Below are 24,708 nucleotides of genomic sequence, written 5' to 3'. Positions count from 1 at the left end.
TATCCTGATGCTCTTGCAACTGTGTTTTAGCTTCAAGGAGATTCACAAAAAGGACTTTTGATGAGCACAGGATTCCGATATCTTTAAGATCATAAAACTAAACTGGGTAAGAATTTTCAGAACTAACGGAAAAACTGCATTCAGACAACAAGAATTAATAACATGAGACAAAGTGAATTGAAAAAGATGATTATAGTTCTTATGACTCTTGTTTAAAATACTCTCTAATGTTCTCTAATGTTTGCTCTTCCAGATTTAAGAAAACCTTTTCTCTTAAGATCTATGGCTTAATAGAATTTGATAAAATATTCCTTTGTAAGCAAATAGAAACATTTGTCTTTTCTCCCTATCTGAACCCTCCAGAATTCAGAAACTCTAAATGAGAATTCTTTCTCACTTGGCAATTATAGTCATTTACATACATCCAATGAGAATCTGTTTTCCTTGTAACAGGACACCACTGAAAACATTGGCTACATTACCAAGTCTTTAACTAGAATGTCATATTTGAGAGACACCTGCATAGATTCAGATATGACCAGACAGGTTTAAGGAACTAAGATTAACTTTATGAAGCCAGTAAAGTCCCTTGGAAATGTTAGCCTGATACCTTGCTTATAGAGTTCCCAAGAGCCTTACCAGGTAAGTAAAGAATATCACTTCAGGTGCAGGAACCTCAGGATATTTTGGGGACCGCAGGAGAAGAGAAACTCACCCAAATCTACAGGTATTGCAGGTGAGTCTGATGGCAAGTATTTGGTGGGGCTTCTGGCCTTGAGAGGCTATTACAAGTTCAAAGTGCTGCAGCCGCTCTGGAAAACAGTGTGGAAGTTCCTCAAAAAATTAAAAATAGATCTACCCTGTGACCCAGCAGTAGCACTGCTAGGAATTTACCCAAGGGATACAGGAGTGCTGATGCATAGGGGCACCTGCACCCCAATTTTATGGCAGCACTTTCAACAATAGCCAAATTATGGGAAGAGTCTAAATGTCCATCAATTGACGAATGGATAAAGAAGATGTGGTTTACATACACAATGGAATACTACTGGGCAATGAGAAAGAATGAAATCTGGCCATTTGTAGCAATGTGGATGGAATTGGAGAGTGTTATGCTAAGTGAAATAAGTCGTACAGAGAAAGACAGATGCCATTTGTCTTCACTCTTATGTGGATCCTGAGAAACTTAACAGAAGACCATGGGGGAGGGGAAGGGGGGGAAAAGAAGTTACAGAGAGGGAGGGAGGCAAACCATAAGAGACTTAAATACTGAGAACAAACTGAGGGTGGATGGAGGGTGGGGGAGAGGGGAAAGTGGATGATGGGCATTGAGGAGGCACCTGTTGGGATGAGCCCTGGGTGTCGTATGGAAACCAATCTGACAGTAAATTATATTTAATATAGAAAAATAAAAGTTCAATGTGAAATTCCTTATAAAAACTTTGAGCAAAGCACATTTTTAAAAACAGATGGTCAATCACTATTCTTGCTATGTTTATGTAAATAAGTAGGACAAATTTGTTAAAAAATGGACTTATTTTACAAATGAATTAATTTTAATTTTGCTACCTTCAACAGAAACGAGGGTGCTTTTAGGGACAAAAATTAAGTTTCAACAACACACCCTTCATAGATGTTAGATTCTAGTTCTGAATCTGAATGTTTGTTTGCCTATAAAATCAGGCTGGATCCTGAATTCTTCTGGTTTCCTCAAATGCCTGGCTATGACTCTCCAAATGAAGGTTTCCAGTTTTCTCCCATTCTCTTGACCTGGAATCACTGAGAACTAACACTGCCCCTTTTTCTGAAGGCCTACAAACTGAAACTAGACAACTTGAGGTAAACTTCAGAGAAATTTCTTTCTTTCCTTTTTATTTTATACATTTTTTATTGTTTATTTATATTTGAGAGAGAGAAGGGGTAGCGGGAGCAGTAGAGAGAGACGGAGACAGAATCTGAAGCAGGCTCCAGGCTCCCAGCTGTCAGCACAGAGCCTGATGCAGGGCTTGAACCCATGAGCCGTGAGATCATGACCTGAGTTGAAGTTGGATGCTTAACCAACTGAGCCATCCAGGCGCCCCCAGAGAAATTTCTACAATAGCTCATGTATAGATGCTCTTCATGCCTGTTGCTCTATGGGCCACTCAAAAGAATGAATTATTATTTTCCTGTTTCTTTTTTTTTCCAATATATGAAATTTATTGTCAAATTGGTTTCCATACAACACCCAGTCCTCATCCCAACAGGTGCCCTCCTCAATACCCGTCACCCACCCTCCCCTCCCTCCCACCCCCCATCAACCCTCAATTTGTTCTCAGTTTTGTTGTTTTTTTTTTAATTTTTTTTCAACGTTTATTTATTTTTGGGACAGAGAGAGACAGACCATGAACGGGGGAGGGGCAGAGAGAGAGGGAGACACAGAATCGGAAACAGGCTCCAGGCTCTGAGCCATCAGCCCAGAGCCTGACGCGGGGCTCGAACTCACGGACCGCGAGATCGTGACCTGGCTGAAGTCGGACGCTTAACCGACTGCGCCACCCAGGCGCCCCATGTTCTCAGTTTTTAAGAGTCTCTTATACTTTGGCTCTCTCCCACTCTAACCTCTTTTTTTTTTCCTTCCCCTCCCCCATGGGTTTCTGTTAAGTTTCTCAGGATCCACATAAGAGTGAAACCATATGGTATCTGTCTTTCTCTGTATGACTTATTTCACTTAGCATAACACTCTCCATTTCCATCCATGTTGCTACAAAGGGCCATATTTCATTCTTTCCCATTGCCACGTAGTACTCCATTGTGTATATAAACCACAATTTCTTTATCCATTCATCAGTTGATGGACATTTAGGCTCTTTCCATAATTTAGCTATTGTTGAGAGTGCTGCTATAAACATTGGTGTACAAGTGCCCCTATGCATCAGTACTCCTGTATCCCTTGGGTAAATTCCTAGCAGTGCTACTGCTGGGTCTTAGGGTACATCTATTTTTAATTTTTTGAGGAACCTCCACACTGTTTCCCAGAGTGGCTGCACCAATTTGCATTCCCACCAACAGTGTAAGAGGGTTCCCGTTTCTCCACATCCTCTCCAGCATCTATAGCCTCCTGATTTGTTCATTTTGGCCACTCTGACTGGTGTGAGGTTATACCTGAGTGTGGTTTTGATTTTTATTTCCCTGATGAGTAGTGACGTTGAGCATCTTTTCATGTGCCTGTTGGCCATCTGGATGTCTTCTTTAGAGAAGTGTCTATTCATGTTTTCTGCCCATTTCTTCACTGGATTATTTGTTTTTTGGGTGTGGAGTTTAGTGAGCTCTTTATAGATTTTGGATACTAGCCCTTTGTCCGATATGTCACTTGCAGATATCTTTTCCCATTCCGTTGGTTGCCTTTTAGTTTTGTTGATTGTGTCCTTTGCTGTGCAGAAGCTTTTTATCTTCATGAGGTCCCAGTAGTTCATTTTTGCTTTTAATTCCCTTGCCTTTGGGGATGCGTCAAGTAAGAAATTGCTACGGCTGAGGTCAGAGAGGTCTATTCCTGCTTTCTCCTCTAGGGTTTTGATGGTTTCCTGTCTCACATTCAGGTTCTTTATCCATTTTGAGTTTATTTTTTTTTTTATTTTTTTTTTTATGAAATTTATTGACAAATTGGTTTCCATACAACACCCAGTGCTCATCCCAAAAGGTGCCCTCCTCAATACCCATCACCCACCCTCCCCTCACTCCCACCCCCCATCAACCCTCAGTTTGTTCTCAGGTTTTAACAGTCTCTTATGCTTTGGCTCTCTCCCACTCTAACCTCTTTTTTTTTTTTTCCTTCCCCTCCCCCATGGGTTCCTGTTAAGTTTCTCAGGATCCACATAAGAGTGAAACCATATGGTATCTGTCTTTCTCTGTATGGCTTATTTCACTTAGCATTACACTCTCCAGTTCCATCCACGTTGCTACAAAGGGCCATATTTCATTTTTTCTCATTGCCACATAGTATTCCATTGTGTATATAAACCACAATTTCTTTATCCATTCATCAGTTGATGGATATTTAGGCTCTTTCCATAATTTGGCTATTGTTGAGAGTGCTGCTATGAACATTGGGGTACAAGTGCCCCTATGCATCAGTACTCCTGTATCCCTTGGGTAAATTCCTAGCAGTGCTATTGCTGGGTCATAGGGTAGGTCTATTTTTAATTTTCTGAGGAACCTCCACACTGCTTTCCAGAGCGGCTGCACCAATTTGCATTCCCACCAACAGTGCAAGAGGGTTCCCGTTTCTCCACATCCTCTCCAGCATCTATAGTCTCCTGATTTGTTCATTTTGGCCACTCTGACTGGCGTGAGGTGATACCTGAGTGTGGTTTTGATTTGTATTTCCCTGATAAGGAGCGACGCTGAACATCTTTTCCTGTGCCTGTTGGCCATCTGGATGTCTTCTTTAGAGAAGTGTCTATTCATGTTTTCTGCCCATTTCTTCACTGGGTTATTTGTTTTTCGGGTGTGGAGTTTGGTGAGCTCTTTATAGATTTTAGATACTAGCCCTTTGTCCGATATGTCATTTGCAAATATCTTTTCCCATTCCGTTGGTTGCCTTTTAGTTTTGTTGGTTGTTTCCTTTGCTGTGCAGAAGCTTTTGATCTTCATAAGGTCCCAGTAATTCACTTTTGCTTTTAATTCCCTTGCCTTTGGGGATGTGTCGAGTAAGAGATTGCTACGGCTGAGGTCAGAGAGGTCTTTTCCTGCTTTCTCCTCTAAGGTTTTGATGGTTTCCTGTCTCACATTTAGGTCCTTTATCCATTTTGAGTTTATTTTTGTAAATGGTGTGAGAAAGTGGTCTAGTTTCAACCTTCTGCATGTTGCTGTCCAGTTCTCCCAGCACCATTTGTTAAAGAGGCTGTCTTTTTTCCATTGGATGTTCTTTCCTGCTTTGTCAAAGATGAGTTGGCCATACGTTTGTGGGTCTAGTTCTGGGGTTTCTATTCTATTCCATTGGTCTGTGTGTCTGTTTTTGTGCCAATACCATGCTGTCTTGATGATGACAGCTTTGTAGTGGAGGCTAAAGTCTGGGATTGTGATGCCTCCTGCTTTGGTCTTCTTCTTCAAAATTCCTTTGGCTATTCGGGGCCTTTTGTGGTTCCATATGAATTTTAGGATTGCTTGTTCTAATTTCGAGAAGAATGCTGGTGCAATTTTGATTGGGATTGCATTGAATGTGTAGATAGCTTTGGGTAGTATTGACATTTTGACAATATTTATTTTTCCAATCCATGAGCAGGGAATGTCTTTCCATTTCTTTAAGTCTTCTTCAATTACCTTCATAAGCTTTCTATAGTTTTCAGCATACAGATCCTTTACATCTTTGGTTAGATTTATTCCTAGGTATTTTATGCTTCTTGGTGCAATTGTGAGTGGGATCATTTTCTTTATTTGTCTTTCTGTTGCTTCATTGTTAGTGTATAAGAATGCAACTGATTTCTGGACATTGATTTTGTATCCTGCAACTTTGCTGAATTCATGTATCAGTTCTAGCAGACTTTTGGTGGAGTCTATCGGATTTTCCATGTATAATATCATGTCATCTGCAAAAAGCGAAAGCTTGACTTCATCTTTGCCAATTTTGATGCCTTTGATTTCCTTTTGTTGTCTGATTGCTGATGCTAGAACTTCCAGCACTATGTTAAACAACAGCGGTGAGAGTGGGCATCCCTGTCGTGTTCCTGATCTCAGGGAAAAAGCTCTCAGTTTTTCCCCGTTGAGGATGATGTTAGCTGTGGGCTTTTCATAAATGGCTTTTATGATCTTTAAGTATGTTCCTTCTATCCCGACTTTCTCAAGGGTTTTTATTAAGAAAGGGTGCTGGATTTTGTCAAAGGCCTTTTCTGCATCGATTGACAGGATCATATGGTTCTTCTCTTTTTTTTTGTTAATGTGATGTATCACGTTGATTGATTTGCGAATGTTGAACCAGCCCTGCATCCCAGGAATGAATCCCACTTGATCATGGTGAATAATTCTTTTTATATGCTGTTGAATTCGATTTGCTAGTATCTTATTGAGAATTTTTGCATCCATATTCATCAGGGATATTGGCCTGTAGTTCTCTTTTTTTACTGGGTCTCTGTCTGGTTTAGGAATCAAAGTAATACTGGCTTCATAGAATGAGTCTGGAAGTTTTCCTTCCCTTTCTATTTCTTGGAATAGCTTGAGAAGGATAGGTTTTATCTCTGCTTTAAACGTCTGGTAGAACTCCCCTGGGAAGCCATCTGGTCCTGGACTCTTATTTGTTGGGAGATTTTTGATAACCGATTCAATTTCTTCGCTGGTTATGGGTCTGTTCAAGCTTTCTATTTCCTCCTGATTGAGTTTTGGAAGAGTGTGGGTGTTCAGGAATGTGTCCATTTCTTCCAGGTTGTCCAATTTGTTGGCATATAATTTTTCATAGTATTCCCTGATAATTGTTTGTATCTCTGAGGGATTGGTTGTAATAATTCCATTTTCATTCATGATTTTATCTATTTGGGTCATCTCCCTTTTCTTTTTGAGAAGCCTGGCTAGAGGTTTGTCAATTTTGTTTATTTTTTCAAAAAACCAACTCTTGGTTTCGTTGATCTGCTCTACAGTTTTTTTAGATTCTATATTGTTGATTTCTGCTCTGATCTTTATTATTTCTCTTCTTCTGCTGGGTTTAGGCTGCCTTTGCTGTTCTGCTTCTAGTTCCTTTAGGTGTGCTGTTAGATTTTGTATTTGGGATTTTTCTTGTTTCTTGAGATAGGCCTGGATTGCAATGTATTTTCCTCTCAGGACTGCCTTCGCTGCGTCCCAAAGCGTTTGGATTGTTGTATTTTCATTTTCGTTTGTTTCCATATATTTTTTGATTTCTTCTCTAATTGCCTGGTTGACCCACTCATTCGTTAGTAGGGTGTTCTTTAACCTCCACGCTTTTGGAGGTTTTCCAGACTTTTTCCTGTGTTTGATTTCAAGCTTCATAGCATTGTGGTCTGAAAGTATGCATGGTATAATTTCAATTCTTGTAAACTTATGAAGGGCTGTTTTGTGACCCAGTATATGATCTATCTTGGAGAATGTTCCATGTGCACTCGAGAAGAAAGTATATTCTGTTGCTTTGGGATGCAGAGTTCTAAATATATCTGTCAAGTCCATCTGATCCAATGTCTCATTCAGGGCCCTTGTTTCTTTATTGACTGTGTGTCTAGATGATCTATCCATTTCTGTAAGTGGGGTGTTAAAGTCCCCTGCAATTACCACATTCTTATCAATAAGGTTGCTTCTGTTTATGAGTAATTGTTTTATATACTTGGGGGCTCCGGTATTCGGCGCATAGACATTTATAATTGTTAGCTCTTCCTGATGGATAGACCCTGTAACTATTATATAATGTCCTTCTTCATCTCTTGTTACAGCCTTTAATTTAAAGTCTAGTTTGTCTGATATAAGTATGGCTACTCCAGCTTTCTTTTGGCTTCCAGTAGCATGATAAATAGTTCTCCATCCCCTCACTCTGAATCTAAAGGTGTCCTCAGGTCTAAAATGAGTCTCTTGTAGACAGCAAATAGATGGGTCTTGTTTTTTTATCCATTCTGATACCCTATGTCTTTTGGTTGGCGCATTTAATCCGTTTACATTCAGTGTTATTATAGAAAGATACGGGTTTAGAGTCATTGTGATGTCTGTATGTTTTATGCTTGTAGTGATGTCTCTGGTGCTTTGTCTCACAGGGTCCCCCTTAGGATCTCTTGTAGGGCTGGTTTAGTGGTGACAAATTCCTTCAGTTTTTGTTTGTTTGGGAAGACCTTTATCTCTCCTTCTATTCTAAATGACAGACTTGCTGGATAAAGGATTCTCAGCTGCATATTTTTGCTGTCTAGCACCCTGAAAATCTCGTGCCAATTCTTTCTGGCCTGCCAAGTTTCAAAAGAGAGATCAGTCACGAGTCTTATAGGTCTCCCTTTATATGTGAGGGCACGTTTACCCCTTGCTGCTTTCAGAATTTTCTCTTTATCCTTGTATTTTGCCAGTTTCACTATGATATGTCGTGCAGAAGATCGATTCAAGTTACGTCTGAAGGGAGTTCTCTGTGCCTCTTGGATTTCAATGCCTTTTTCCTTCCCCAGTTCAGGGAAGTTCTCAGCTATTATTTCTTCAAGTACCCCTTCAGCACCTTTCCCTCTCTCTTCCTCCTCTGGAATACCAATTATGCGTATATTATTTCTTTTTAGTGTATCACTTAGTTCTCTAATTTTCCCCTCATACTCCTGGATTTTTTTATCTCTCTTTTTCTCAGCTTCCTCTTTTTCCATAACTTTATCTTCTAGTTCACCTATTCTCTCCTCTGCCTCTTCCATCCGAGCTGTGGTGGTTTGCATTTTGTTTTGCATTTCATTCAAAGCGTTTTTCAGCTCCTCGTGACTGTTCCTTAGTCCCTTGATCTCTGTAGCAAGAGATTCTCTGCTGTCCTGTATACTGTTTTCCAGCCCAGCGATTAATTTTATGACTATTATTCTAAATTCACTTTCTGTTATATTATTTAAATCCTTTTTGATCAGCTTTGAGTTTATTTTTGTGAATGGTGTGAGAAAGTGGTCTAGTTTCAACCTTCTGCATGTTGCTGTCCAGTTCTCCCAGCACCATTTGTTAAAGAGACTGTCTTTTTTCCATTGGATATTCTTTCCTGCTTTGTCAAAGATTAGTTGGCCATACTTTTGTGAGTCTAGTTCTGGGGTTTCTATTCTATTCCATTGGTCTATATGTCTGTTTTTGTGCCAATACCATGTTGTCTTGATGATCACAGCTTTGTAGTGGAGGCTAAAGTCTGGGATTGTGATGCCTCCTGCTTTGGTCTTCTTCTTCAAAATTACTTTGGCTATTTGGGGCCTTTTGTGGTTCCATATGAATTTTAGGATTGCTTGTTCTAGCTTCGAGAAGAATGCTGGTGCAATTTTGATTGGGATTGCATTGAATGTGTAGATAGCTTTGGGTAGTATTGACATTTTGACAATATTTATTCTTCTAATCCATGAGCATAGAATGTTTTTCCATTTCTTTATATATTCTTCAATTTCCTTCATAAGCTTTCTATAGTTTTCAGCATACAGATCTTTTACATCTTAACTTCATCTTTGCCGATTTTGATGCCTTTGATTTCCTTTTGTTGTCTGATTGTTGATGCTAGAACTTCCAACACTATGTTAAACAACAGCGGTGAGAGTGGACATCCCTGTCGTGTTCCTGATCTCAGGGAAAAAGCTCTCAGTTTTTCCCCGTTGAGGATGATGTTAGCTGTGGGCTTTTCATAAATGGCTTTTATGATCTTTAAGTATGTTCCTTCTATCCTGACTTTCTCGAGGGTTTTTATTAAGAAAGGATGCTGAATTTTGTCAAATGCTTTTTCTGCATCGATTGACAGGATCATATGGTTCTTATCTTTTCTTTTATTAATGTGATGTATCACGTTGATGGATTTGTGAATGTTGAACCAGCCCTGCAGCCCAGGAATGAATCCCATTTGATCATGGTGAATCATTCTTTTTAAATGCTGTTGAATTCGATTTGCTAGTATCTTATTGAGAATTTTTGCATCCATATTCATCAGGGATATTGGCCTGTAGTTCTCTTTTTTTACTGGGTCTCTGTCTGGTTTAGGAATCAAAGTAATACTGGCTTCATAGAATGAGTCTGGAAGTTTTCCTTCCCTTTCTATTTTTTGGAATAGCTTGAGAAGGATAGGTTTTATCTCTGCTTTAAACGTCTGATAGAACTCCCCTGGGAAGCCATCTGGTCCTGGACTCTTATTTGTTGGGAGATTTTTGATAACTGACTCAATTTCTTCACTGGTTATGGGTCTGTTCAAGCTTCCTATTTCCTCCTGATTGAGTTTTGGATGTGTGTGGGTGTTTAGGAATTTGTCCATTTCTTCCAGGTTGTCCAATTTGTTGGCATATAATTTTTCATAGTATTCCCTGATAATTGCTTGTATTTCTGAGGGATTGGTTGTAATAATTCCATTTTCATTCATGATTTTATTTATTTGGGTCATCTCCCTTTTCTTTTTGAGAAGCATGGCTAGAGGTTTATCAATTTTGTTTATTTTTTCAAAAAACCAACTCTTGGTTTCATTGATCTGCTCTACAGTTTTTTCTAGATTCTATATTGTTTATTTCTGCTCTGATCTTTATTATTTCTCTTCTTCTGCTGGGTTTAGGCTGTCTTTGCTGTTCTTTTTTTTTTTTTTTAATTTTTTTTTTCAACGTTTATTTATTTTTGGGACAGAGAGAGACAGAGCATGAACGGGCGAGGGGCAGAGAGAGAGGGAGACACAGAATCGGAAACAGGCTCCAGGCTCTGAGCCATCAGCCCAGAGCCCAACGCGGGGCTCGAACTCACGGACCGCGAGATCGTGACCTGGCTGAAGTCGGACGCTTAACCGACTGCGCCACCCAGGCGCCCCAGTCTTTGCTGTTCTGCTTCTATTTCCTTTAGGTGTGCTGTTAGATTTTGTATTTGGGATTTTTCTTGTTTCTTGAGACAGGCCTGGATTGCAGTGTATTTTCCTCTCAGGACTGCCTTCGCTGCATCCCAAAGCGTTTGGATTGTTGTATTTTCATTTTTGTTTGTTTCCATATATTTTTTTTTAAACTTTTTTTTTCAACGTTTATTCATTTTTGGGACAGAGAGAGACAGAGCATGAACGGGGGAGGGGCAGAGAGAGAGGGAGACACAGAATCGGAAACAGGCTCCAGTCTCTGAGCCATCAGCCCAGAGCCCGACGCGGGGCTCGAACTCACGGACCACGAGATCGTGACCTGGCTGAAGTCGGACTCTTAACCGACTGAGCCACCCAGGCGCCCCATGTTTCCATATATTTTTAAATTTCTTCTCTAATTGCCTGGTTGACCCATTCATTCTTTAGTAGGGTGTTCTTTAACCTCCATGCTTTTGGAGGTTTTCCAGACTTTTTCCTATGGTTGATTTCAAGCTTCATAGCACTGTGGTCTGAAAGTATGCATGGTATTATCTCAATTCTTGTATACTTATGAAGGGCTGTTTTGTGACCCAGTATGTGATCTATCTTGGAGAATGTTCCATGTGCACTCGAGAAGAACGAATATTCTGTTGCTTTGGGATGCAGAGTTCTAAATATATCTGTCAAGTCCATCTGATCCAATGTATCATTCAGGGCCCTTGTTTCTTTATTGACCATGTGTCTAGATGATCTATCCATTTCTGTAAATGGAGTGTTAAAGTTCCCTACAATTACCACATTCTTATCAATAAGGTTGCTTATGTTTGTAATTGTTTTATATATTTGGGGGCTCCCATATTCAGCGCATAGACATTTATAATTGTTAGCTCTTGCTGATGGATAGACCCTGTAATTATTATATAATGCCCTTCTTCATCTCTTGTTACAGCCTTTAATTTAAAGTCTAGTTTGTCTGATATAAGTATGGTTATTCCAGCTTTCTTTTGACTTCCAGTAGCATGATAAATAGTTCTCCATCCCCTCAATTTCAATCTGAAGGTGTCCTCAGGTCTAAAATGAGTCTCTTGTAGACAGCAAATAGATGGGTCTTGTGTTTTTATCCATTCTGATACCCTATGTCTTTTGGTTGGCGAATTTAGTCCATTTACATTCAGTGTTATCATAGAAAGATACGGGTTTAGAGTCATTGTGATGTCCTTAGGTTTCATGCTTGTAGCGATGTCTCTGGTACTTTGTCTCACAGGATCCCCCTTAGGATCTCTTGTAGGGCTGGTTTAGTGGTGACGAATTCCCTCAGTTTTTGTTTGTTTGGGAAGACCTTTATCTCTCCTTCTATTCTAAATGACAGACTTGTTGGATAAAGGATTCTCGGTTGCATATTTTTTCTGTTTATCACATTGAAGATTTTCTGCCATTGCTTTCTGGCCTGCCAAGTTTCAGTAGAGAGATTGGTCACGAGTCTTATCAGTCTCCCTTCATATGTTAGAGCACGTTTATCCCTAGCTGCTTGCAGAATTTTCTCTTTATCCTTGTATTTTTCCAGTTTCACTATGATATGTCGTGCAGAAGATCGATTCAAGTTACCTCTGAAGGGAGTTCTCTGTGTCTCTTGGATTTCAATGCCTTTTTCCTTCCCCAGATCAGGGAATTTCTCAGCTATTATTTCTTCAAGTACACCTTCAGCACCTTTCCCTCTCTCTTCCTCCTCTGGAATACCAATTATGCGTAGATTATTTCTCTTTAGTGCATCACTTAGTTCTCTAATTTTCCCCTCATACTCCTGGATTTTTTTATCTCTCTTTTTCTCAGCTTCCTCTTTTTCCATAATTTTATCTTCTAGTTCACCTATTCTCTCCTCTGCGTCTTCAATCCGAGCCATGGTTGTCTCCATTTTATTTTGCAGTTCATTTATAGCATTTTTTTTAGCTCCTCCTGACTGTTCCTTAGTCCCTTGATCTCTGTAGCAATAGATTCTCTGCTGTCCTCTATACTGTTTTCAAGCCCAGCGATTAATTTTATGACTATTATTCTAAATTCACTTTCTGTTATATTGTTTAAATCCTTTTTGATCAGTTAGTTAGCTGTCGTTATTCCCTGGAAGTTTTTTTGAGGGGAATTCTTCCATTTCGTCATTTTGGATAGTCCCTGGAGTGGTGTGGAACTGCAAGGCACTTCCCCTGTGCTGTCTTGAATAACTTGCGTTGGTGGGCGGGGCTGCAGTCAGACCTCATGTCTGCCCTCAGCCTACCGCTGGGGCCACAGTCAGACTGGTGTGTACCTTCTCTTCCCCTCTCCTAGGGGCGGGTTTCACTGTGGGGTGGCATGGCCCATCTGGGCTACTTGCACACTGCCAGGCTCGTGGTGCTGGGATCTGGCATATTAGCTGGGGTGGATTGGCAAAGTGCACAGGGGCGGGAGGGGCAGGCTCAGCTCGCTTTTCCTTCGGTGATCCACTTTGGGAGGGGCCCTGCAGCACCGGAAGGGAGTCAGACCCGCCGAGGGAGGGATGGATCCGCAGAAGTACAGTGTTGGGTGTTTGCGTGGTGCAAGCAAGTTCCTTGGCAGGAACTGGTTCCCTTTGGGATTTTGGCTGGGGGATGGGTGAGGAAGATGGCGCTGGTGAGCACCTTTGTTCCCTGCCAAGCTGAGCTCTGTCGTCTAGGCCTCAACAACTCTCTCTCCCATTGCCCTCCAGCCTTCCCGCTCTCCGAGCAGAGCTGTTAACTTATAACCTTCCAGATGTTAAGTCCTGCTTGCTGTCAGAACACACTCCGTCTGGCCCCTCTGCTTTTGCCAGCCAGACTTGGGGGCTCTGCTTGGCTGGCGGGCTGCCCCTCCCCCCGGCTCCCTCCCTCCGTCCGTGTAGCGCGCACCGCCTCTCCGCCCTTCCTACCCTCTTCCGTGGACCTCTCGTCTACGCTTGGCTCTGGAGACTCCGTTCTGCTAGTCTTCTGGCGGTTTTCTGGGTTATTTAGGCAGGTGTAGGTGGAATGTAAGTGATCAGCAGGACGCGGTGAGCTCAGCGTCCTCCTACGCCGCCATCTTCCCACCTGTATCTACCTTATTTTCCTGTTTCGAATCGTCCTCAAATTCCTCCGATAAACCCTAGTGACTGCATTTTTCTCGTTAATATTATTGTACCTGATTTGATCATATTTCATTGAGGATTTAAACAATCAAATCTTAGAAGTGATATTCATGCATCATTTTCTTATGTGCTCTCTTGATCAGGTTTGGAGAATGTATTTTTGTAATTAGCCGTGTTGATTTAAAGGAGCAGGCGGGAGAGAGGAGTAGACATGCTGAAGGAGCTCCAGTTCTTCCTGTCAGCCATTCTGCTGCTTGCCTGTGTCTTCTTCTACCAGCTCAGCCTGAAGTCCAGCTGTCTCTTCTCTTGCCTTCCTCCCCAAAAGGCCCAGCAAGACCCGGAAGCCCTCCTGGGCCATGGGCATGGCATTGTGTTCATAGAGACCTCAGAGAGAATGGAGCCAACGCCTCTGGTCTCTTGTGCTGTGGAATCTGCTGCCAAGACTTACCCAGAGAAGCCCGTGGTGTTCTTCATGAAGGGTCTCAACACCACCACACGGCTGCCCTCAAACTCCACTTACCCAGCCTTTTCCCTCCTCTCAGCCATAGACAATGTTTTCCTCTTCCCTTTGGATATGAAAAGGCTGTTTGAAGACACACCATTGCGTTCATGGTACACTCACGTAAGTGTTCAGAGAATCTTAGAATGTCAGTATTGGGAGGTACCACAAAAAATGAGTCCAATCTCCTCATATTTTGAATAGGTAAACTGAGCATAAGGACTCAATGTCAGAGATAGGACCAGAACCCAGACCCTGGTCTTCTTTGTACAGGGTTGAGTCCTGATTCAAACAAACAGGAGAGACTTCAGTTAGGTTTATCTCTAGCCTGGTGTCTTTTGCTTCCAGCCTTATTTCTTAGGAACTATGCTTCTCTTGAGACCATTCTTAATGAATGAGTTTCGGTAACTTTTATGGGGGTATAATCACTTATTTTTCACTTATTTAAACCCATCTGTGTTAAACTGTTTTTTTTTTTTTTTTTTGCATTTGAATGGGAAATGAGGCAATATTTAACTTGAAGATGATGTAAATAGTGAACTCATGAGAAATCAGATGGGGTGCTGCTATATGAGATTGGGTTATATTGAGATACAACCAAGACATGCCAGGAGCTCTTGGGAATTTTGTAATCTTCATCTTAGCAACATAGTATAATAAGGAAATAACATTTCAATTAAATATTTCTCTCACAGAGGGCCCACAATCAGATAACGCTTAAGTAAATTATAGTACAACCCCTCAATGATTCCACTATGCAGGCTTTAGCCATGACATCTTATGAAGACTACAACACAATATGGAATAAATACACTTGTATTAGAATGTAATTGTAATTATTTTACCTATGTACCACCCTTCCCCCCAACCACATGGAAGAAAAAATCCTGAAGAAAATACACAACACACAGTAATAATAGGTGTGTTAGTGTGATTGGATTGGGAGTGCATTTAGTGATGAGAATAAGTTAATTTTATAAATAAAATTATTATTATTATTTTTTAATATATGAAATTTACTGTCAAATTGGTTTCCATACAACACCCAATGCTCATCCCAACAGGTGCCCTCCTCAATGCCCATCACCCACCCTCCCCTCCCTCCCACCCCCCATCAGCCCTCAATTTGTTCTCAGTTTTTAAGAGTCTCTTATGCTTTGGCTCTCTCCCGCTCTAACCTCTCTTTTTTTTTTTTTCTTCCCCTCCCCCATGGGTTCCTGTTAAGTTTCTCGGGATCCACGTAAGAGTGAACACATATGGTATCTGTCTTTCTCTGTATGGCTTTAATTATTTTAAAAACAAAAAAGTAATTTAAAAATTGGCATCAAAATTATACTATTTGCTTATCCTGTAAAGTCCTTTCTAAGTTCTAATCATAGGCTAGACCAAATGTCAGATGGTAAATACTTTGTAAAGGGGCCAAACAGTGAATACTTAAGGCTTTGCAGGCCAAGAGGCAATATTGAGGCCATTATGGCGGTACTTGTGTTAGTTTCCTATGGCTGCTGTATCAAATGACCACAAACTTGGTGACCTAAACCAACAGAGATTTGTTCTTTTTTGGTGATGGAGGCCAAAAGTGCCAAATCCATTTCACCGAATGGAAATCAGGTGCTGGCAGGGCCCTAGTTCCCAAGGAAGCTCTTAGGAAAAACCCTTCCAGGGGAGATCTGCACATGTCCTTTTCTTCTGTGTGTGTGAACTTTCCCCCTACATCTATCTTTCTTTCTTTCTTTCTTTCTTTCTTTCTTTCTTTCTTTCTTTCTTTCACCACTTTAGTGACGAATGACTGACATATGAAAAGCTGGACAACTTGGTGAGTTTAAGATGCGGCTGTTTTTTTGTTTTGTTTTGTTTTCTTAATTTTTTTTTTTTTTTTTTTTTTTTTTTACATCTGTCTTTAAAGGATACTTGTGATAGCATTTAGGGCCCAAATCAGGACAACCCAGGATAATCTCCCCATCTCAAGATCCTTCATGTGATCACACCTGCAAAGACCCTTTTCTCAAATGCGGTAACATTTACAGGTTCTGGGATGTAGGACCTGGGGTCTTTGCGTGGCCATTATTCAGTCCACTACAGTATTTATATATAAAAAATGAAAACTCCTGTCATGCCCTGCCTCATTCACCTGGGGACTGAGTGTGCTTTCCTGGGTGGAGGACACATTTGAGCCTACTTACTGTCATCTGGAGACATTTACTGGACTAAGCAACCGGCATGTGGGGGAAGTGGCCAGTTTTACTTTTGACTCCATGTGACTTCCATAACCAGGGTGCCCATCTCTTGTCCTGAAGAGCCTGCAAGTCTCAAATTCAGACTCATCAGGAGGTGATGAAACAGCTCATCAGACTGAGATTTTACCGGCAGCTGCCAGCACAGGGGTCCTAACAAATAGTTGGTGACAAGCGCAGGCCCCTCGGAAGTAGCAGGACAGGCCACAGGCTGGGAAGGCAGGCCCTGGCAGCAGAGAGGGTCCCTGGAGGGGACATGCTGGCTAGGTCCCTGTCGCTCTCAGGGCTAGCCTGCTAGAGGGTGTTCCAGGAGATCTAAACAAGAACAGCAGTCTGTTGGCCTACTTTCCCCACAGTTGGGCTAGACTAATGTTACCTAAACTGTGTTACGCTCCTTACACAAATAAATTTCTGCCCAAATTGTTTTGGAAGGTGAGATGCTGCATTCTACACTGTAAAAAAAATTTTCCCTCATGGACTAATCACGTACATGAAGAGATTAAAGCCTCTGTACTTCTGAACTAAAGAAACAGTAATTTGATTCAACCAGAATCTTCCAAACTTATCTGAGCATGAACACCTCTTTCAGTAGGACATAAATGTTTTCTTAGAGCTGATGTTTCATAGAGCACAGCCTGGGTCTTCTGAGCTGTACCTCAATTTTTACAAGGTTGAATTTTAGGAACAAGGTGGGCCCTGGGACACAGAACCCTTAAGCGTCTGCCCCATCTGAGCCCGCAGGGTACTGCACTAAGCCATGCATCTGCAGTGATCACACCATGATAATTTTGGAGTGCTGGTCTGTAGCATGTTCTGCTCCATTGGGGATGACCTAATGTGCCATCACTTGCTGGTTTGCTGCACTGATTTGGCAACTGTAGCCTTTAAAGGTGTCTGGGGTTGCGTACTGTGGGGTAGGAAGGGGATGAGCAGTCAGAATCCTAATCCCCTTGCTGGAGCTCACCCTTGTGGGAGCTTTTGTGTTTTAGGTAGATTTAGTCCAATGCCCACAAAAAGGCAGGCTTCTTCCTCCTGTGATTTCGTGTGGCTTTTGATATCCTATGTATCTGTTCACTAACACTCACCAATTTACCAAATAATCAATTTTACTTATTTTTACCAAAACCTTATTTTTTTTGGAATGAGTGGATCTCTGGAGCCAGACTGGCTGGGTTCAAATTCAGCCTCTGCCTCTCTCACCTTGGACAAATTACTGAATTTCTTGTTTCTTTTATCTCTTAACTTGAAAAATGGGAATAATCATAATATCAGTCTTTGAGCATTTGTGTAGATTATAAAGAGCTTGGAACAGTTTTTGATAAATTTTGGCTGTTATTATTTATGAGGTTTTCAGCAATTGTATACAATTTTGTGATGTTAACAATTTGTGTAAAGATTCCTGCAAAGTATTAATTGTCTTGCCTTCATTTGGCTTTATAGCAATGATTTTTTTTAATTAAAAAATTTTTTTTGTTTAATGTTTATTTTTGAGAGAGAGAGAGAGAGAGGGAGACAGAGTGTGAGTGGGGAAGGGACAGAGACAGAGAGGGAGACACAGAATCTGAAGCAGGCTCCAGACTCTGAGCTGTCAGCACAGAGCTGGATGTGGGGCTCAAACTCATGAACTGTGAGATCATGACCTGAGCCAAAGTCGGATGCTTATCCAACTGAGCCACCCAGGTGCCCCTATAGCAGAGTTTTTTTTTAAGTGTTTTTTTTTTAATGTTTATTTATTTTTGAGAGAGAGAGAGAGAGATAGAGTATGAGTGGGGTGGGGCAGACACACACACACACACACACACACACACACACACACAGAATCTGAAGCAGGCTCTAGGCTCTGAGCTGTCAGCACAGAGCCTGACTCGGGGCTCAAACTCACCAACTGTGAGATCATGACCTGAGTCAAAGTTGGATGCTTAACCAATGAGCAATCCAGGTGCCTCCCTTTAGCAGAGTTTTAAAGAATGTTTATTAAAAAATAAATAAGTAGATAAATAAATAAATAATAAATAAATAAATAATGTTTATTTTGTCAGGGCACCTGGGTGACTCAGTTAAGCGTCTGACTCCTGTTTTCGGCTTAGGTCATAATCTCCTGGTTCATGCCCACGTTGGGCTCTGTCCTGACAGTGTAGTGCGAAGCCTGCTTGAGATTCTCTCTCTTTCCCACTCTCTATGCCCCTTACCCAGGCACACTCTCTCCTTCTCTTTCTAAATAAATAAATAAACTTAAAAAAAAGAATGTTTACCTTGTCAAATGCCAAATGTTTATGTTCAATCTTTCTTTACTTTTAATTCATTTATTGGGGCGCCTGGGTGGCTTAGTCAGTTGAGCGTCTGACTTCAGCTTAGGTCATGATCTGATGGTTCATTGGTTTGAGCCCCACATGGTCTCACTGCTGTCAGCGTGGAGCCCACTTTAGATCCTCTGTCCCCCTCCCTCTCTCTGCCCTTCCCTTGCTAGTGTTTCTCTTTCTCTCTCAAAATTCATTTAAAAAAATATTTATTTATTTATTTATTTATTTATTTATTTATTTAAGTAGGCTCCATGCCCTGTGTGGAGCCCAGCGTGGGGCTTGAACTCACAACCCTGAGATGAAGACTTGAGCTGAGATCAAGTGTTAGGGTCATACAGTTGTCTCTGTTTCAATCTTTTAATCAATATGTTTCAATCCAGAAAAATCTATTTTGTTTTCTCTATTCAAACTTTTAGCATTCCATTTGAGAAGGTTACCGTCTATAGTGATTAGTTTTTATTGCCATTTATAAAGATTGTTTTTTATTCTTTCTAGAGTCACTTACTGCTTTACTCCCTTTTTTAGCATTTGCAGTCATCCTCGACTCCTCTCTCCCCCTCGACATCCAATCCATCCACACCCTGACCCTCTTCATCTTTACCGTGTGCCTAGGATCTGAACATTTCATCTGCCTTCCTAACTTGCCTCTGTGTTTCTGCCCTTGCTGCCTCCCAAGCCCTACCCCTGTCTGTTTTCCACAGAGGACCCTTTCAAGACTGAGTCAGGTCACATCACTCCTTTCTTCTAAACCTTCAAGTAATTTCAGTCTTCAGATAACTCCAGTCTACGTGATCCATCCTCCCTCTCCACCCACCCCTCTCTGCTCTCATCTCCTACCCGTCCTTCACTGCCCTGCTTTGGCCACACTACTCTGTTCTCTGTTTCTGCACACAGTGATTGTATTCCTACCTAAGGGCCCTTGAGCTCGCTGAAACCCAAGGTAAGATAGTGTTCCACCCTGCCCCCTTCATATCCTCCTCACCCAGCTGTTTTTCCTTCATAGTCCTTGTGAACACCTGACATATTATATATTGATTTATTTATCATCTATCTCCTCCAGGTAGGGATTTTTGTCTGTCTGTTCATTGCTCTCTCCCTAGCAGCTATAACAGAGCTTGGCACATTGAAAGTAGGCCCTCAATGGGGTGCCTGGGTGGCTCTGTCGGTTAAGTGTCTGACTTCGGCTCAGGTCATGATCTCACACTTCGTGAGCCTGAGCCCTGCGTTGAGCTCTGTGCTGACAACTCAGAGCCTGGAGCCTGCTTCCGATTTTGGCTCTCTCTCTCTCTCTCTCTGCCCCTCCCCCACTTGTGCTCTCTCTCTGGCTCTCAAAAATAACTAAATGTTAAAAAAATTTTTTTTGAAGGAAATTAGGGCCTCAATGACTATCATTAAAGGAAATAATTAGTGAAAGAAGGCATGCATGCATTTTAAGATTCTTTTACCAATTTCTCAAGAAGCATACATATTGATCTATTCTATAGTTTCCTAGTTTACTTTTTCTTTATTAGTTTTTAGCATTTCTAGGACTCAAAAAATTCCTGCTTCACAGTTTCATATTTGTGGTTAAACTACACCCTGCTGAAAATGGCTCATATGGTTTATTGTGAAATCCCTTCAGGGTTTCTTCTTTACCATTCTACTGCTTTAATTAAAAACAAACAAAAACCAAATTCATGAATTCTTTAAAAGCTTGCAAAGTCTGCCCATTGACACTGGTTGCTGTAAACTTTTCACTTACAGGCAAATTTTGGGGTGGAGGTAAGTTTGGTCAATTTGTAAAATTGGGTTTTTGTAAGCAGATTTTCGAGAAGCTGGCTTGCTTCCTTCTCCTCAGCTACCATGGGCTGGCCTCACGTTGTGACACCCTTCCTTTTTCTCCCGCTGCTGTGGCTGATTTGCACGTGTTCCTGCAGATCAACGCCAGTGTGGAGAGCAACTGGCTCCACGTCAGCTCAGATGCGTCCCGCCTGGCCATCATCTGGAAATATGGCGGCATCTACATGGACACCGATGTCATCTCCATCCGGCCCATCCCTGAGGAGAACTTTCTGGCTGCACAGTCTTCTCAGTACTCTAGTAACGGGGTGTTTGGATTCCTCCCCCACCACCCCTTCCTGTGGGAGTGCATGGAAAACTTTGTCGAACACTACAATTCAGACATTTGGGGCAACCAGGGTCCCAGTTTGATGACAAGGATGTTGAGACTGTGGTGCAAACTTAGAGACTTCCAGGAGGTGAGTGATTTCAGGTGTTTGAACCTGTCCTTCCTACACCCTCAGAGATTTTACCCCATCTCCTATCCAGAGTGGAGGCGCTACTATGAAGTCTGGGACAAAGACCTGAGCTTCAATGACTCCTACGCCCTGCATCTGTGGAACTACATGAACAACGAAGGAAGGACTGTGGTTAGAGGGAGCAACACGCTGGTGGAAAATCTCTGCCGTAAGCACTGTCCCAGGACTTACAGGGACCTGATTCAAAGCCCAGAGGGGTCAGTGACTGGGGAGGTGGGTCCAGGTAACAAATAGAGCCCACACTGGCTCTATGTTATAGAACTGGTTCCTGGAGTGCCAGCGTGCAGCTCATGTCCATGTTCCCCAGGGGTGGGGGGGTTTACCCACGTATCGCTTAGGCTCAGCTTTCTCTGTCTATAATACAAAAATCCCAAAGACCATTGGTGTATAAAATATAGAAGCTTATTTCTCTCTCATGTAAAAGAAGTCTGAAGGCAGGCGATTCAGGGGGGGTGTGGTCACTGTGGTCATTGGGGACCCAGGTTTCTTGCATCTCTCTTGTTTGTTATCCTTAGCGTCCATAGCCCCTGGTCTATATGGCTGCTTGGTATCCAGCCCATTATGTCTGCATTTCAGGCAGCAGGATGAAGGAAGGAGGAACGTACCCCTCCTCCTATTTTATGAAAACTTCCTATAAGTACTGTGTAACACTTGCCTTTACATCTCACTCACTCACTGCAAGAGATGCTGAAAAATTTAAGGAGGAAGAGAAGAAAATGGGTGTTAGGAGAGGCAGCTAACGGTTTTGCTACCTGTTAAATTTACTTGTGTAAGATTAATTTCAGCAGAATGGACTAGGGACGAAGAGTCTTGATTTCTGATCCTGACTTTGATATTCATTAGTGAATTCAGTCAATGAATATTAACCAAGCCCCTTCTGTGTGCCAAGCACTGATTTAGTTGCTGAAAATACTGCTGGATCAAGCAGACATGGTTCCGTCTTAGTCAGTTTGGGCTGCAGTAACAAAGTACCACGGACTGGGTGGTTTATAAACAACAGAAATTTATTTTTCACAGTTCTGGAGGCTGGTAGGCCAAGATTAGGGTGCCAGCACGGTCAGGTTCTAGTAAGGATCCTCTTCTGGTGGCAGAGGGCACTTTTCTTGTAGAATTCTCGTATAGGGGAAGGGGTCAAGGGAGCTCTCTGGGGTCCTTTTTATAGAGAAACTAATCCCACTCGTGAGGGCTTCACCCTCATGACCTAATTACCTCCCAAAGGCCCCACTTTCTAATATCATCACATTGAGGGTTAGGATTTCAACATATGAATGTTTTTTTTTTTTTTTTTCAACGTTTATTTATTTTTGGGACAGAGAGAGACAGAGCATGAACGGGAGAGGGGCAGAGAGAGAGGGAGACACAGAATCGGAAACAGGCTCCAGGCTCTGAGCCATCAGCCCAGAGCCCGACGCGGGGCTCGAACTCACGGACCGCGAGATCGTGACCTGGCTGAAGTCGGACGCTTAACCGACTGCGCCACCCAGGCGCCCCATGTTTTTTAACATTTATTCATTTTTGAGAGAGAGAGAGAGAGAGAGAGAGAGAGAGAGAGAGAGAGAGAAAGACAGAGAGAGAATGAGTGGGGGAGGGAGACACATAATCTGAAGCAGGCTCCAGGCGAGCTGTCAGCACAGAGCCCAACATGGGGCTCGAACCCATGAACCGTGAGATCATGACCTGAGCTGAAGTCGGATGGTTAGCCAACTGAGCCACCCAGGAACCCCAATCTATTTGTTTTTGAGAGAGAGAAAGGCAGGGGAGGAGCAGAGAGAGAGGGAGACACAGAATCTGAAGCAGACTCCAGGCTCTGAGCTGTCAGCACAGAGTCCAACCCAGGGCTCGAACCCATGAAATGTGAGATCATGATCTGAGCCAAAGTTGGACGCTTAACCTACTGAGCCACCCAGGCACCCCTTTCTATTTCTTATTGATTTATAACCACCCTTTGTATATTAAGGACACAAACATTTTTATTATTTTAGTGTAATTTTTTTCAGTTTCTCCCAGCTTGCCATGCCTTGGGTTTGTTTCTAGACGCACAGAGGGTCCTGGTTAGACTGATGCTGCATTTTTCATTTTGCAGGAAAGAACAATTTTTTTTCCTGAGACAGGCAATCTCTTTTGTAAGTGCATCTATCACCTTTAAGGCGATTTTTTCAGGGAATGTGCTAGAGTATAATTTGTGCCCAAGGAAAAGGTTTGAAGCCCAAGATTCAGCCAGTTCTTGACATGTCAGAGTGCAGGCCACTTGTTGCAAGGTCCTCAGATTTTTCAAGAGAAATCAGCAAACCAGATTTTTATGTAAAATCTCATTCTGACTATATACCTGTCAATCCATCCATCACCACTGTGAAAACCCAACAACATACTTTTGACCTACGATTACCTCAGTTAGCATTTGCGGCCAGCATCCGGGCATTGGGAGATCTGTCCCATACACCTCAGATGCCCTTCTGGAAGCTAGAGCTGGCTCTGGAGCTGGCTTCTGAGGTGTGATGCCAACAGTTGACAGCAGAGAGCACTCCCATGGTGGGCTGCCTAGGGTCTAAAGTCCACCTTCAGTCAGCAGTTGGTCCCACTGCCTCCTGTCACATCCCTAAGTGTAGGAAGGAGACCAGTTGTGACGGTGTCTGTGCTGAGTCAGAGAGCAGGTGTCTGTCACTGGCCTGAGGAAGGGGTGAGAGGCTATGGGGCCAGATGAGAACCGCAGGTATTCAGGACCCACCCTCTTGGTATTCTTCGGAACCTAAAATAGAGCACATAGGAGGCACTCACTAACTCTTGGCTGTATCGAATGTTGAAATGTGGCCCAGTAGGGGAAGGATGTGAAGGTTCCATGCGTGGGAAGTCTTGGTCAGCTGAAGACAGAGTTTTAGCTTTTGGAATTACTGACAAGGTAGATGAGGCTGTATGTCAAGTTCACTTTCTCACAACAACCCTGCAAATGAGGGTACCCCAGTTACACAAAGGGGAATTGAGGCTGGTGTAAATGACACATACAAACACACACGGGTACCTCCAGAGCTCCTTTCTGCATACTTCAGGGATCCAGTGGGAAGAGAACTGAGAAACAAATTTTCCAAGCCCCCACAGATTTCACATTTGTATGAACTCTAGAGGGCACATCACTGACTGCAAGGCCCTGGGCTAAGCCTAGAGATGGCTTAGCTAATTTGGTTCTCATAATGACCCTGCTAGACAGAGTTTATTTTTCCCATTCTACAGAAGGGTTAAGTGACTTTTCCAGGGTTACATAGTTTGGGAATGTGGAAATGTAAATGCATCATTTAAAATGTTTAATTCCAGTATAGTTAACACACAATGTTATATTAGTTTCAGGTGTACAATATAGTGATCCAAAAATTCCATACATCACCCAGTGCTCATCACAAGTGCATTCCCTAATCCCCATCACCTATTTCACCCATCCCCCATCCTCTCCTCTCTGGTAACCATCAGTTTGTTCTATATAGTTAACAGTCTGTTTCTTGGTTTGCCTTTCTCTCTCTCTCTCTTTTTTCCTTTGCTCATTTGTTTTGTTTCTCATTTTTTACAGGGTGTCCTATGCTTATCTTTTTAATGTTTCTTTTTTTTGAGAGAGAGAGAGAGAGAGAGAGAGAGAGAGAGAGAGAGCATGAGCAGGGGGAGGGGCAGAGAGAGGGGGGGGACAGAGGATCCAAAGCAGGCTCCATGCTGATAGCAGCGAGCCTGACATGGGGCTCGAACTCACGAACCATGAGATCATGACCTGAGCCGAAGTTAGAAGTATGATGCTTAACCAAGAGACACCCAGGTGCCCCA

The 24,708-nt window shown here is 42.2% G+C and overlaps 1 protein-coding gene across 2 annotated transcripts; it reads left to right on the top strand.

The window, feature by feature from the left end:
* The first annotated feature begins 477 nt into the window (after positions 1-477).
* Positions 478-22,141, top strand: A4GNT (alpha-1,4-N-acetylglucosaminyltransferase). 2 transcript variants are annotated; one of them, XM_030330482.1, is made up of 3 exons: positions 478-642; positions 13,721-14,199; positions 20,527-22,141. In XM_030330482.1, exons 2-3 carry the CDS (start codon positions 13,789-13,791, stop codon positions 21,139-21,141), a joined length of 1,026 nt encoding a protein of 341 aa, XP_030186342.1. In that variant the 5' UTR covers positions 478-642; positions 13,721-13,788; the 3' UTR covers positions 21,142-22,141. The 2 variants fall into 2 exon arrangements, with proteins under 2 accessions (XP_030186342.1, XP_032450701.1); XM_032594810.1 differs by lacking the exon at positions 478-642 and adding an exon at positions 651-736.
* Positions 22,142-24,708: the final 2,567 nt, after the last annotated feature.

The sequence above is a fragment of the Lynx canadensis genome, chromosome C2, assembly GCF_007474595.2.
Source record: "Lynx canadensis isolate LIC74 chromosome C2, mLynCan4.pri.v2, whole genome shotgun sequence".
NCBI lineage: Eukaryota > Metazoa > Chordata > Mammalia > Carnivora > Felidae > Lynx > Lynx canadensis.
Note: the sequence above shows the minus strand (reverse complement) of the source record. Positions and strands in the feature narration are given on the sequence as shown.